Here is a 15,925-nt window from a genome sequence, read left to right on the forward strand (position 1 = left end):
TCAAAAGATTGTGTTGAAAACTGCCACTCACATTTCTTATGTGAACAAGTACATTTAGAAGATTGTTGAAAATAACCAGTTTACTGTTATGACTCCAAAATTTATTTCAGCTAAATTTGAGACATCACAAAAAGAACTTAAAATTCAATGTTGATTTAGCAAAAGCATCTAAAAAGACAATGAGAGAGAAAAAATGAAAGCATTTGAAATGAAAGCATGAGTTAGCTTGTATCCAAGTTATTTATATTGGACATAACCATCCTATAACAATACAATTTAATTACAAGTATGTGTGGTGCAAAGTACAATAACCAGAAGCCCAAATCAGAACAAGCTAAAGTACTAGAGCCAAATGCAATATTAATATAAAGATTTTCATAAGTATTCATCATTTGACTTAATCAGCTTCAGCTAGTGGTGAAGTCTATCAAGTTTAAATAGTACAGTAAGAGTAACCTCGACTATTTGATTTTTAAAACTTTTTTGAAGGTTTTCCAAAATAAAATCAATACAGCATTACAACTATGAAGCGAGTTTATTTTTATGTGCATTTTGCACTTGTCACCTCCCTGGTTTAGATGTTCTTGGCACAGTATATTATTACACATCACTTCTGTGCAATTCTATAAATTCACAAGAGCTTGACAAGAAGCAGAATAACAACTTGTGTGATGAAATTCAGGCACTGTTTGTCAGCAACCAGATCTCATTAGCTCCCATGGTTCTAGACCCTCATGGGAGGAAAAGTCTATGAATAACCGTACTTGCATACTACTCTAAACACCCTCAAAACTGGGAATTGGTAAACACTGGACTTTGGACCAGCCTACTCTTGTTCTCTAAAGCCTTGTAATCAAGGTCACTTCTGGAGGGCATGCAGAAATCCACTTGCCAGAGGCAACGGCCTTTTGTAGAAAGGATATTTATCAGCTCTAGGGATGTTAAGCTAAAAAAAAAAAAAAAGAGGGGGGGTTATGTTCTTATGTCCAGCTCTAAATATCAGGAAGCCTAAAAAAACTGGTATTCCCAGGTTCCACGTATCAGTTTTGTATTCATATTTGGTCCCACCCCCACATGATTCTGGGGAGTTTTTTTGTACCATTATTCCCTATGAAGAATTTTAGGGAAGGTGGAGGGGCTATTTTCGAAGCTATTGGCACCAAAATTGCTGCACAGCTGTTGGTGCCTGTCCTTTAAATAAATGCCAAATGTCAAGTGGATTGGTCCTATCGGTCCAATTCTGAAGACCCATGAACAAGGTGCCCATAGCCATTGACTCCTATAAGGGAAAAGGTTTTTTTAAAATAAAAAAAATCCTTTAGAATTCATGTCAATGTAGAACCCAAAAATTACCCAAGCCAAACAGAATAGGAATGCTGTTGCAACCCTAGCAAATGTAAAAGTAAAAGAATCCAACCAAGGTACAATCCAAGAATCTAGTCATGTAAACCCCAAGGATCACTGCTAATGTACAATCCAAGAATCTACATTCTTGTTAAACCTGAGGGGAACGTCCATGTTCAGAGGCACAAAGCCTCTGACTCCCAGAGCCAAGATGCAACATCAGGAATTTGTTGACTTCTGCATGAAACAGGATGATGAGAAGAGGAAGGGAGAGAGAGAGAGAGAAAGCGAAAGAAAGAGAGAAAGCGAAAGAAAGAGAGAAAGAGAGAAAGAGAGAAAGAGAGAAGGAGAGAAGGAGAGAAGGAGAGAAGGAAAGAAAGAAAGAAAGAAAGAAAGAAAGAAAGAAAGAAAGAAAGAAAGAAAGAAAGAAAGAAAGAAAGAAAGAAAGAAAGAAAGAAAGAAAGAAAGAAAGAAAGAAAGAAAGAAAGAAAGAAAGAAAGAAAGAAAGCTTCACATGCTGGTTCCCCATACTCTCAGTTAATCCCAAATATATCCAAGGATTTTTTGGGACCCATTTACTGGTATCCTGGAAAATCCTAAATAGCATTCAGAGAGCTGAATACAACAACAACAACAACAACAACAACAAAAAGATAAAGCTTTTTAAAAATAAATATTCAGTTCAATTATATCCCAAGGCACATCCTTAATCAGCTCAAATCTTCTCCGTACAGCTCCCATTTTGAGCACAGTTTGGAATAAAAAGAACAGCATGAGTCTCTCAGTTTTTTACATTTTCATTTTAGTCTCATTTGAGACACGAGAGATCTCTGCATCTCCCTCAAGACAGCTGTGTATTCCAAAGGGCAAGGCCTTATATCACTCGCAATGGTGAATGAAGAAGAAGTTATAGCAGCAGGACTCTCCATGTCTCTTTCTCCACACTCCAGCATTTTAGAGGAATTTCTTCCTCTAATCCAAGTTCTCTCTGCACAAGTTTATCTTTGTCTATCAATCCTGGTCAAGGTGTACTGTAAACTATCCAAGGTGTACCTACCCCATTAAAACCTGTATATAGAATTAAATATGGCATATATCCCTAGAGAATAAACTAATTCGGGAAGGTGGTAGAACTACTGCCAGAACAATGCAGGTAGGTCAGCGCTTAAAAAGTTTGTGATTCAGCTTTTTTGGGGGGGGGGGGGGATTACTTTTTGAAAGGCAAAGAAATTACTAGTTTTTGAGAAATATACTGCACTTTTAATTTTTGCAAGAACATCATTTGCAACAATATCATTATAAAATGTTCCACCATGTTACATGTATGTTATAAAAATGTGATTTCTATTTAACCAGAAGATTTCAAAATATCATTTTTACTAGTGCAAAGAATTCTTTAGAGAAGAAGAAGTGATTTTAGGGAGAGATTTTTAAGTGTTTCAATTATGTTAATTATCCCTTAAAAACAACCTACCTGTAAAAATGAAACATGAATGCAAACATGGAAAGTTACTTACAGAACACTAAATCCAAGCCCCTTATTACATTAAATTACATTATTACATTAAAATCTTAATTTTCTGTTGTTTTATATAAACTGGGTACAAATATCATGTCGTCAATGATTGTTCACAATCATAATGGGCTGTGTATATTATAAATGCATGTTATTATATTACATGCATATATTAAAATGAAGACTTATCTGGCATACCCCCAACAGCTGTTACTGGCCATCCTTCAAGTGTTGTTTATATGTTTTAATTGAATTATTTTATAATTTAAACTATCTTTTACTTGCTGTAATGTTTTTATGTTTATTACTTTGTGGACTCTAACAGAGTAGAAGAAAGGCAGCATTAAAATATTTTTTAAAAATAATTTATTATTGGGCAAACTGTATATATTTAAACTGCCAACCACAAGCTGTCATTTACTAGCCCATAAAAACCATCAATATGACCATTAACTATTTTTAGGGTTTGTAGAATCTTTCGGGATCAAGTGCCGTGTTCTACTGGAGAAAGTTTTCCTTCCAGACGTTTCGTTCTCAGCTGCGGAGAACATCCTCAGTGGCGTTGCAGCTGGAGCAGGTGCTCAGACCTTCTTGGCTGCTGTGCATTGAGTGGGGCCAGGGCTGCTGGAGAGCTGCTATTTGTAGGCTGGAGGGGGTGTGATGAAAGGGCAATTGGTTTGTGGATGTGCCCATTGTTTGGTGGGGCTTCCTGGAAGGGTAGTGATAAGGAAACTGGCTGTTGAATGTGACCATTGTTCTGTGTTAATTGCTGGGAAGGTTGGAAGGGGTTTGAAGATAAGGAAGATGGTTGTTGATTGTGCTGATTGTTCTGTGGAATTTGCTGGTTGTTCTGAGACTTCCTGCAATTTAGTCTGTAGGGTGTTTTGCAGAGCTGGGTACCAAGATTGGTGGATGAAAATGCCTTCTTCCTTTCTGTTAAAATTGTGCTGGTGTTTGTAAATCTCAATAGCTTCTCTGTTCAGGCGGGTATGATAATGTGAGACCATAGAAAGGACTTCAGTTCTTTCAAAGTGGATGACGTGGTCTCCTTCTTGAAGTGCATGTTCAGCTACAGCTGATTTTTCTGGCTGAAACAAGCGACAGTGTCTCTTGTGTTCGGTGAGACGGGTGTTGATACTGCGTTGGGTAGTGCCAATGTAGACTGCACCACAGGAGCAGGGTATTTTGTAGACGCCAGGGGTTGAAAGTGGATCTCTCATATCTTTGGCCGAGCGCAGCATGTGGCGGATCTGTTGTGTGGGCTTGAAGACTGTGTCAACATTATGGCGTTTGAGAATTTTGCCAATGCGGTCGGTGACAGATTTCATGTAGGGCAGGAAGGCTGTACCCACATTTGTGTGTGGCTCGGGATTTGGTGTGGATGGTCTCCTGGGATGGAGGGCTCTTCTAATTTCTTGTTGGGAGTATCCATTGGCCTGCAGTGACTGTTTGAGGTGGTGTAGTTCCTGCTGGAGTTGGCTTGGTTCACAGATGCGTGATGCACGGTGAATGAGGGTTTTTACAACTGTACGTTTTTGGCGAGGATGATGATTGGAATTCTTATTTAGATAGCGATCGGTGTGTGTGGGTTTCCTGAATACAGTGTGGCCGAGTTTTCCGTCATCTTTCCTGGTAATGAGAACGTCAAGAAAGGCAAGTTGACCATTGTTTTCTTTCTCCAAGGTGAACTGGATACGAGGATGGACTGAATTCAGATGAAGGAGAAAGTTATTCAAAGCAGCCTCTCCATGACTCCAGATGGCAAAAACATCATCCACATATCGGAGCCAGCAACGTGGTTTTAGGAGGGCAGATCTTAGTGCTGTATCTTCGAAGGTTTCCATGTAAAAGTTAGCGATGACAGGGCTAAGGGGGCTTCCCATGGCAACTCCATCGATCTGTTCATAAAAGTTATTGTTCCATTGGAAGCAGGTAGTGGTGAGCACGTGGTGGAATAGGGCAGTGATGTCATCAGGAAAGATGTGTTGTAGTTGAACAAGGGTTTCTTTGACGGGAACCATGGTGAACAACGAGATGACATCAAAGCTTACTAAAAGATCGCTTGGTTGGAGTTTTAGGGGTTTGATTTTTTCCAAAAAATGTGATGAGTCCCTAATGTAAGAGGTGGTGTTGCCCACACGGGTTGAAGAAGGCCGGTCAAGTGTTTGGCTATTGCGTAGGTAGATGAGCCGATGGCGTTGACTATCGGTCGAAGAGGAACATTGGGTTTGTGGATCTTAGGTAGGCCATACAGTCTGGGGGCAGAGCTTCAGACTTTCTGAGCAGGCGTTGATCCTCAATCGGTATTGAAGAGCCTTTGATGAACAGATTTGTTTTCCGAAGTATTCTTGTGGTGGGATCGCAGCGAAGTTTCCTGTATTTATCTGGCTTGAGAAGGTCCTGAATTTTATTATGGTAGTCTTCTGTATTGAGAATAACTGTGGCGTTCCCCTTATCCGCTGCAAGAACCAGTATGTCCTTGTCAGTGTTGAGGGGTTTTAGAGCTGATCTTTCTGCATGGGTGAGGTTGCTTTTTGAAGGTTTAGCGTGTTGGAATACAGGAAACTTCGCTGCGATCCCACCACAAGAATACTTTGGAAAACAAATCTGTTGATCAAAGGCTCTTCAATACCGATTGAGGATCAACGTCTGGAAGGAAAACTTTCTCCAGTAGAACACGGCACTTGATCCCGAAAGATTCTACAAACCCTAATGATGTTACCAGCCATGAAAACCTGAAATCTTTCATTAACTATTTGTTTATTAACATATTTATTAAAACCTTTCTTCAGGGAACTCAGACTGGCATATAGGGCACCAATAGCTCTGCAGTAATTTTGGAGCCAATAGTTTTAAAAACAGCCCCTCTATCTTCTCTAAAATTCCCCATAGGGAATAATAGTACCAAAAAAAAAATCAGAATCACTGGGGGGGGGGGGCAGATATGAATACCAAACTGGTATCTGGAACCTGGGATTGAGAGACTTATTGGCCCAATTCCACCCACTAAGCTTCATCATGAATGAATGAGGATCTGAATCTAGTTCTTGCTGGTCATGTCTACCATGCCTGCACTCTCAGTCACTCACTAGTTACCAAGAGAACAATTCCAAAATTTTCTGGGTACTTAAGTTTTCAACTAAGTAGGCTTGTTCAAGCTTAGACAATCCTTAAATTGGTTTGGAGAACTAGAAAATAACCAATGAACTTAAACGCTCCCCCTGTGCCCCAATCTTGAAGCATCCTTAACTTTCTAACAACTGGGTATTTCTGTTCAACTGCACAAAAAGTGGGAGACTTATGTTATCATGAATGTTAAGATTTATTCCCATTACCAACCTTATTTCCAGTCTGTAGCACTAGCTCACTTCCATTTGTTCTAACTAAGCTTGTGAGAGGCAGAAAGGGAATTACTGGGCTCACCCAACAGGACACCCACAGGAACAGATAAAGGGCAGATGGCACTGTAATGATGAGTGGTGGGTTAGTCCTTTCACTAATCAAACCCATGTGAGCCAGTGAAGTCTCTGCACCAGTCTAACCATACACTGCCACAAAATAGCATTAACCCTACAGAATTTCCAGACATATTTTGTTGCAAGTAAAGAGTCCAGCTGCTAAGCCAAAGTCTTTCTGCCTGTCCCTCTCAACAAAACCGTAAGTTGGCTTCCCCTAACTCTTTCCGGATCATTCACCCTGCTAGAGTTCAAGTATATGCACAGCTCAACTTGGTGCTGGGATTCTATGGGATCCTGGCATTGCCCTAAATAGAAGCGAAGTTTTAATGCAGTTAAGTGAGGCACTTTCCACTTGGCTGGAAAGTTCCCTCAGCCAGTGTACTGGAGTTCCTGTGATAACAGATTCTGATGGTGGATTTGAGAGAACATGTGACACAACCATGTACATGTTTGCGTGGGAGGGGGAATGGACAGGTAGTAGCCAGCTGAATAAAATGCCCTAGTTGGGGGTCATACAGTAATCAAAGCAAGGCAGAGTTAAGTCCATCCTCCAGAGCAGACACATATACACAAACATGAGGGAGCCCTTGAATGAAGGTGAAGGACAAATCATGACTCTCTTGGTGCCTTCTAAAATAATGGACATCACACAAAGCAGGGGCAGGACCCTCTGCTCTCCTGTCATTCAAGCACTGCTTGCTCCAAACTAAAATCAGAAGCCATGCTTTCCCACATATGGCCTGAACAACAAAGACAAACCTTGGTTTTCCATTTCAGGCAACACAACATGCTGTCATGGAGGAGAAACAGGAAATTGAGAAGGAAGCTACACCCAAGCAACACACAAGTCAGTGTGCCTCCAAGCCATAATTTAAAGGATTATCTGAATTAGTGTCCTTAAAGGTATATCATATAAAGAGGTTTTTTAGTCTTAAACTAAGCAGATGCAAATTCTACAAAGCAAAAGTCATTACAGTCAACTATTCTGCATTACTCACTTATAGGTAATATAAATGCTGTAACGCAAATTGATGTTTTAATTACTATACCAAACAATTAGCAACCACAGCTTCTTCAAGAATTATATGAATTAAAAAATCGTATTTATTTAAACTGACCTACTTTTCCAACAATCTTTAACTCTCTTGTTCTTATCAATGCATTTAGAGGTACCAGCAATAAAGTACAGCAAAATTACTGTAAGAAGTTGCACAACAGTTGTATAACATATGAGCTGTGTGCACTGTTTTCTTTTTTGTAAATCAATACAGAGGAAATAACAGTATAATGGTAGTCTAATAGCATCCTGCTGCATCACAAATTGCTACTATATTTGTTAATTTTCATAAAGAGGCTTCCATCTCAGTTGATCTTGGCAGACTTCAGAGAACCACACCAGCTGAGGTAATGACAATTTCATGGTGGCTGAAAAGAATGCACCCTGATGAAATATGAACTAACTTATCTACCGCCCTTGTAGCCTAGGTTTTGGATTATTCATGGGTTTGGAATTGACATGGTGTCCCCCACTTTTTATGGGATCAGACTAACTCTTGCTGACTTGGTTAAAGAGACTAGGAGAGATACTTGATCCAGCTTTACTGCTGGAGAAGCAAGATGATGCAACTGCAAAAAATATATTGTATCAATTTCACTTATCTTCATAAATGGCCAACTATCCTGACACTGTGTATCTGGTTATTTTATGGCTAAACTACTCTAATGCACTTATACCGGTAGACCCCAAAAGACAAATTTCAGTTGGTACAAATTCTTCAACCCTGCTACTACCCGGTGCTAAGAAGAATCTGCATGTCACTCCCACTTTGCAGACCCTCCACTAATTAGATACCGAGCTGAATTAGATGTTCTAGGCATCAAGACCCTTAACAGCATTGGACCACCATACCTTCAAGACCACTTCCCTATTATGTTCTGTTGCAACAGCTCTCTTCGTTAGGGCAAAGCCTGCTGAAGGTGCTACCCAGCAAGCAGGTAAAATCAAGAATTCTTTCATATGCATTCCCTATAGCAGTCCCCACATCATGAAATGGTCTGCCTGAGGCTATCAGGAAGACCTCCATGCTTCGGTCATTTTGCAGAATGCCCAATGCTCAGGAGGGCATGCTTGTAGAAGGAGCACAGCTACAGTATAATAGATCTGCTCAAGTAATGACTTTTATTAGGGATAAAGTACACTGATTGTCTTGTTGCCTTAAAAAGATACGCTTGCATGGGTTAAAAAAGAGACCAGTCCAGTAACACCTTAAAGACTAACAAAATCTGTGGTAGGGTAGGGCAGGACCGGATCTACATGGGTTTTTTTTTTGGGGGGGGGGGGAATTAAAAAATGACACCCCCTTATGGGCCCATTCAATCTTATGGGCCCATAGAATAGCATGGACTCCATACCCAATTTTGCGCCCGAGGCAAGCACTCCTCTGCTTCCCCCTAGGTCCGGCCCTGGGGTAGCGTATGAGCTTTTGTGAGTCACTGCTCACCTCAGATACAGCTAGAATGCTAGTCCACCTATCTTATATATTGGAAAGTGGAGTGATTTCAGATGCCAAATGACATCAGCAGGCAAATGACAACAGAAGGTATGATTGGGTTAGGTGTGCTATGCAGAGAGGTAGTAGGTGTAGGTACTATGCAGAGTAGGTAGGAGAGAGATAAATCAGCAGTGGCAATGAGACAGGAAACCTAGGTCTCAATTCAATCCAGTTGGGTGCATTGTCTTGAGCTTTGTTATCAGTTGCAATTTAGCAGTCTCTCTAATCTCCCTTTGAATTTCTTTTGTAAAATAACTGTTACATAGGTCTGACATCAGAAACCACAACATTCAAAAACCAGTGCGGGAATGTTTTAACCTCCCAGGGGATTCAGTTGCTAACTTAAAAGTAGCAGTTATCTTACAAAGGAATTTTAAGAATTACTTACATTCCAGCTGTATCTAAAAAAGTGAGCAGTGACTCATGAAAGCTCATAGTCTTATCACAAATTTTGTTAGACTTTAAGGTGCTACTGAACTCTTACTCCTTTCTACTGCTATAGACAAATATGGCTACCCATCTTGATCTGTTTGTATGTGCTGTTCTTGCCCCCCCCCCCCCCAATTTTACAATCCCTGGCCAAGAATCTTTGCTATTAGATTCAAATGTTGTTTTATTTTGTAATCTGTTTACTGATTGACTGGAAGGTTTTTTTAACTACACCTAAAGTCCACCTTGAGTTCAAGTGAGAAAGGCAGACTATAAATAATAACAGTGATGATCGAGGGGAGGTTGTAGAAAAAGCCCAGTAGGAACTCATCATTTCCATATTAGGCCACACCTCATGGTATCACCATTGTTTCACACAGGGCTGTTTTGCAGAACAAGTCCAGCTGGAACTCATTTGCATATTAGGCCACACACCCCAGACACCAAGCCAGCCCAAACTGCAATCCTGTGCCTTCCTTCTCAAAAAAAGCCCTGGTGATTACTATAATAATTTAATATTTCCCCATCCAGAGCAAACTGAATAAACTGACTTCACTTACAATGTGACAGATCGTCAAGAACACTGTACTCATCACCCTGCTCCATTCATAATAGAATCATAGAGTTGGAAGGGACCTCCATGATCATCTAGTCCAACCCCCCGCTCAATGCTGGAAATTCACAAATACTTCCCCTCACAACATGCTGGAAATGATACTCATACTTGCCATTATCCAAAACCATCTGACATTACGGAAACAAGACAAAGTAAACAACCACTGCCCTGTATATTGAATACTGATAAGGGAATCTTGCACTGCTGAGTTAGGAAGTCAGGGAATAAATGAACAAACTCCTCAAAAAAGAATACCAGCAGTTAATCCTTATCATGGAATGTATTCCATCCCAATGAATTCTACACAGTGTATTTTTGGAATATTCTGGCAACCATACCTTTCTAAATGACACTCTGAATTTTCCCCCAATTATGAAAGATTCCTATTGCAACCTTAAGAACTGGTCAAGGAAATCAGTTATCTGCATATTATGCATGTTAAGCAACAATTTAAATTCTTTTTGACTGTACATCATACCCAATATACACACACTTAGAAAGTAAGACTGATACAATGAACTATGTTGAGCAATGTATAAACAAATCTTCATTTTTCCTATCACATGTGATTAAACACTTTTAATCAAACAATTTTATATTTTAGTAAGAAAGATGCACCCAGACCTGAATGGCTCAGGCTAGCCTGATCTCATCAGATCTCAGAAGCTAGGAAGGATCAGCTCTAGTTAATATTTGGATGGAAGACCACTAAAGAATTCCAAAGTTGCTATGCAGGGGAAGGCAATGGCAAACTACCTCCGTTAGTCTGCTGCTTTGAAAATTGTACTGTGTTGCTGCAAGTTGGCTGTGACTTGACCTCACATTACACACACAACAAGGTTTCCTGGATGATGCTTCCATCCTTGACCCCTGCCAGTCCGGCTTTCACCCGGGTCATGGGATGGAGACAGTGCTGGTCGCCTTAGTAGATGACCTCCAGCGGCAACTGGATCGAGGTGGCGTGGCAGTGCTGATGTTGCTAGATCTGTCGGCCGCATTTGATATGGTCGACCATCAGTTAGGGGTTAGGGGGTCGGCCCTACAATGGCTTTCCTCCTTCCTCAAGGGACAGGGACAAAGGGTGGCAGTTGGGGGTGAGCTGTCCCAGCAGCGCGCACTAGATTGTGGGGTGCCACAGGGAGCAGTTATCTCCCCAATGTTATTTAACATCTACATGCGCCCCCTTGCCCGGAGGTATGGGCTTGGGTGCCATCAATATGCAGATGACACCCAGCTCTATCTGCTAATGGATGGCCGGCCTGACTGCGTCCCAGGGAATCTCGACCTGGCATTGCAGGCTGTAGCAGGTTGGCTTAGGATGAGTGGGTTGAAGTTGAACCCGACAAAGACAGAGGTCTTTTGCGTGGATCGCGGTGCTCTGGGAGGAGAAATTCCTCTCCCAGTTTTTGACGGTGTGCCGCTGAAAGCCGCGCACCAAGTCAGGAGCTTGGGAGTTCTACTGGAGCCTTCATTATCAATGGAGATCCAGATAGCAGCCACTGCCAAGTCGGCCTTTTTTCATCTGAAGCGGGCAAGGCAGTTGGCCCCCTTCCTAGAGCGTTGGGACCTAGCAACAGTGATCCATGCAATGGTCACCTCAAGATTAGATTACTGTAATGCCCTCTACATGGGGCTGCCTCTGTGCCGAACCCGGAAGCTGCAGCTGGTGCAGAACGTGGCGGCTAGGCTGTTATTAGGGCTCCCGAAGTGGGAGCACATACAGCCGGGGCTGCGTGGACTGCACTGGCTGCCAGTTGTATACCAGGTTTGTTACAAAGTGCTGGTTATCACCTTTAAAGCCCTATATGGTCGAGGACCTATCTACCTGAAGGACCGTCTCTTCCCATATGAACCCCAGAGAGCACTGAGGTCAGTGGGGAAGAACCAACTGGCTATCCCCGGGCCGAAGGAGGCAAAATTAAAGAACACTCGCACACAGGCCTTCTCCATTGCAGCTCCACACCTATGGAACCAGCTCCTGGAAGAAGTGCAGGCCCTGCGGAGCCTTGAACAGTTCCGCAGGGCCTGCAAGACCATCCTTTTTTGGATGGCCTTTACCTAACCGAACAACTGATGGATTCGCCTCAAGTGACTCCACCATAATATTTACATCTAACAGAATAGCACCAGAAATGTTAATTTTAATATTGGAATGTTTTTAGGTGAATGTGTTTTTAAAATTCGTTGTATAATTTACTGTATGGATTGAGATGTTGTTAGCCGCCCTGAGCCTGTTCCGGCGGGGAGGGCGGGATATAAATAAAATGTTATTATTATTATTATTAAGGAAGATGAATGTCAATTTTTCTCAGAGGAACAGGCCCAGAAGAAAAGAGAAATATATATTTCAGAAACTAGATCTTCTAGCTTCCAACTAGTAAGATTTTTTTAAATGAAAGGATAAACACTATCATCTGAAAGGATTGGTGTCGAAATCCTCATTTCATATTGCCATTTTCATCTACCACTGCATCTATATATGTTATTTTCAACATCAGTAAAAACGAGAGTAATTAAGAGATTTTTTGAATAGCTATAAAGGCCTAGGAAACTCAAGCAGTACAGACTAAATGTGTATAGCTTATTCTAGGAGGGGAAAAAACCCTTTAATTCCACAAATAATTCAAATGTTATTGTCACTTCCCCAAATAAAAAAAAGATATAATAATCCCAGAGTCAGGTCTGTTTAAATGAACTGAGAACAAACACACCAATACTACTTCTAAACAACATCCATCTAAAATGGGATAGCCAATATCCAGCTGAACAAATACACTTGCTTCTTTTTGTTTCAGTGCTACATTTCACTTCACGACACAGCTTCACCAAACATTTTTGCAACGGTTTTAGGGACAGTTTCATTTCCTGCAGCTCGCTCGACAGTATAAACTGAGGGAGGGGGGTGGGAGTGATTCTAGGCTGAGGGAGGGGAAAGAGGCGGAAACACGATAAAGAAGACATGTATGATCGTATTTTATTATTCTTGTGTTTGAAAGCAGGAAACTCAAAAGAAAGCCCTCCCGTCTATTGCATTCTCAATTTTATTGTTATCTGTATTGAACTGTGCGAACCAACGATCTTAATAAGCTTATCTGGGGGGAACATATTGTCAGATATGTTAATTCAAGGAAAGGGGTGGGGGCTGCCGCCCAAAGGTACATGCCCAGCCATTAATCAAAAAATGCTCAGAACAGTGACAAAGAACCTAGCCACCGTCCTCCTCCTCCTCCTCCACCAGCAAGAAATGCAATGGAAACGTCGCACATCAAAAGGAAGGAAGGTCAGTGTTCCCTGCAAGGCGGCAGAGTCGACATGCGCAGACAAGGTGCTATATGCCCTTTCAGAAGCCGCTGCGCAGCCCACCTTGTTTCCAAATCCCAGATTCGGGGGAAGGCAATGAAACCCTGACCTCTGCTGTCAACCTTTCCACCAATCAGGCTGCGCAAGCCTTACAAAGCTCCATCAATCTGGCGCTTTAGCATCGCCGACTGCAGTTTAATCTAGAGGATTCCATTTTCCCTTCCACATCGCCACAAGCCCCTTCCCCCCCCCCTCCCTTCTCCACGTCCCCAGCCTCCTTCTCTTCCCCGGCCGCAAATGCAAAGTGACAGCAGTGTTGCAGTCTGAATCGTTGTGCACAAGGCGGCATGCTTCTCAAAATATGCAAAGCAAAAAAAAAAAAAAGAGGAGGGGGGTTGCGACTAGGAAGGAAGTCAAGCCCGTACAAGACAGAGGGAGTCTATTCACAAGATGTTTTGTCATCTGGACAATGCCGAAGGCTCAACCAGCTAGACCACGCCGCATGCTTGAAAGAGGGAGCCGCGCCAGATTCGGTTTAAAGCAGCGCTGTTTTTGTTATGCAATAGCCCTGCAAACCTCCCCGCTCTGCTGCTTCCCATGCCCGTGAGTGTGCGCGCACGCCCAGCGGAGCCCGAGAGAAAGGGAGCTGCTGGTTACCTGTAGGAACGCTCCCCTCGCACCGTGTGCTTCCTGAAAGGGATGATGGTGCCGTTATCCTGGATGATGTCGTTGTTGTTCTCGCCATTTGGGGACAGCGCTTGGGTAGGTCCAGGCATTGGAGCGCTCCCGACAGGCAAGCAGCCCTCACCCGGTGCGGAGAAGCTGGGGCGGGCTCGCGCTCTGGCTCGCCGGGCTCGTCTGCTCCTTTGCTACGGATTCTGTCCGTCTCCCTCGCACCCCCTCCCCTTTCCTCTCGGCCCGCTGACGTCAAACACCCGGGAGCAGCACTCGGGACACGTGACGAGGCTCCTCGCCATGGCAACCAGCTAACTCATCATATCTGCTCAATTCACACAGGGCGAGAGCGCGCGCGACCACACCAGTGCAGCCAGAGAGGCACAAGGGGCAGGCAAGCAGGCCGGCCTCACATCTGGCACGCCAAGCACCAAGTTGATCCCCCGCCCCCGCCGAAAGCAGCTCCTTCCTCGGTGATTTCCCTTCAGTCCCACACTCAAGAAATGCAGCTGCATATACAAAGAGCCAGCTTTTTACATTAAGGGTGTGCTGGGGTGGGGGGGAGGCTAAAAGGGAGGCAACACTGACCATTTTTTCATCTCTTCCTCCTCCCCCCAGGTTACACAAAACGAGCAGCGGTGCAACGTGGAAGGACATATATGTTTAGTTCAGATACAAGTTGCATGAAACCACAGCAGCCACATTCTAATCGAGGGCTGACAGGCGTAGACGAGAGAGAGGGGAAAACACACACAATACACTTGGTAAAATCTGGAGGTTTAAAACCGTGGGAGGGGGGAACGACCGTTTTATAATAAATCACGCTGGCTGAAGCTTCCACAAAGCACGGTGGAAGGGGAAATTCTCAATGGGTAAGGAGGCAGGATTGCACCACACCAAAGAGCATATTTACATGGCTCTTAGATCATCTCTTAAAATTACATTATGGAGATATTAAACAAAACCGAAGCATACATTTTTGCCATGCTAAGTCCAGAGACATGCAAAGATGCAGTGTGGGTTTTTTCTGCCAGTCACACTCAGGCGCTTGAGTCATTGTTTGTCCTACATTTAGGAGGAAAAACAAAACAAGAACCAAGCCTTTTTTCAAAGCCTCATAATCCACCATCATCTCTGTCCCTGATAATACCAAGTTATTTTTGGTCTCAAGCTACTGGAATTAATATCAACATCAGACTCCCCCACTAAACCCAGATGTCAGCAATAATCCAAACATCAGCAACAGGGCACACAGCTCTCAATTCTCCATTTGTTTCCTTTCAAATTTCAGTCACTTGTAACAGGTCCTGTTCCTGACGCTTGCACACTTGCAAGTTATTTCTTAGTTCTAATTATACAATTATGTACATCTTGCTCTTATTGATTGAAGGGGGGCGTGATTTGCAATGGCTTGAAAATCTGACTTTCACAACAGCTCCTGTTCCTAATGTTTGCCTTCTTCCTGGTTCTGTTGCTAACTGCTTAGCAGAAAAAGGTGCTCTCTTAGACAAAGAATGTGCTGAAATCACCTTGAAAAATTCAAATACATTTTAAAAGCCTCAGGGCATTTACTGAACCTCTGTGATGCCTTTCTTCCTTTTGAATATCCTTTCAGAAGGGGGGGAGTAGAGGATGTAGTGTATTTCACAAGTAGTTACTTGCATTACCATTTCTGTTACCAGATCTTTAAATAGCCATGTTAAGCACCTCTTCCTTTTTGTTCACAACTCATGAACATTGTCAGTCAGGCTCCTTTGATCTCCACATACATACCAACAGTTCTCAGCCCCTACATACCAACAGTTCTCAGTAGATTAACAGTGAGGTAAACAAATATTTGATTTTAGGAAACAAGTAATAATTACCATGTGTGGAGGGGATGAGGTTACCCAAATTACATCTTTACTATTGTCTTACTATTCCTTCCACTAAGTAAGCTTCTGTCTAGAGAGTTTCATTCAGATGAGAGGGAATATGCACCTTTTCTGAAAATCCATAGAGGTGCTTACACACTATACAGTTGCCATTAGTTGCT

At 42.5% G+C, this 15,925-nt stretch overlaps 1 protein-coding gene across 3 annotated transcripts in view; it reads right to left on the reverse strand.

Annotated features, from left to right (window-relative positions):
* Positions 1-15,925, reverse strand: part of MAPRE2 (microtubule associated protein RP/EB family member 2) — a 138,227-nt gene that overhangs the window by 68,833 nt on the left and 53,469 nt on the right. Inside the window, exon 1 of one of the 3 annotated variants that reach the window (XM_060243833.1) lies at positions 13,873-14,112. The exons of 1 other annotated variant lie outside the window; for it this stretch is intronic. In XM_060243833.1, the coding sequence (XP_060099816.1) occupies positions 13,873-13,991 (119 nt within the window). In that variant the 5' untranslated portion in view covers positions 13,992-14,112. Of the gene's footprint in view, positions 1-13,872; positions 14,113-15,925 lie in introns of those variants that run through there. One more of the 3 variants, XM_060243835.1, reaches the window with a different exon arrangement.

The sequence above is a fragment of the Heteronotia binoei genome, chromosome 7 (assembly GCF_032191835.1).
Source record: "Heteronotia binoei isolate CCM8104 ecotype False Entrance Well chromosome 7, APGP_CSIRO_Hbin_v1, whole genome shotgun sequence".
Lineage (NCBI taxonomy): Eukaryota > Metazoa > Chordata > Lepidosauria > Squamata > Gekkonidae > Heteronotia > Heteronotia binoei.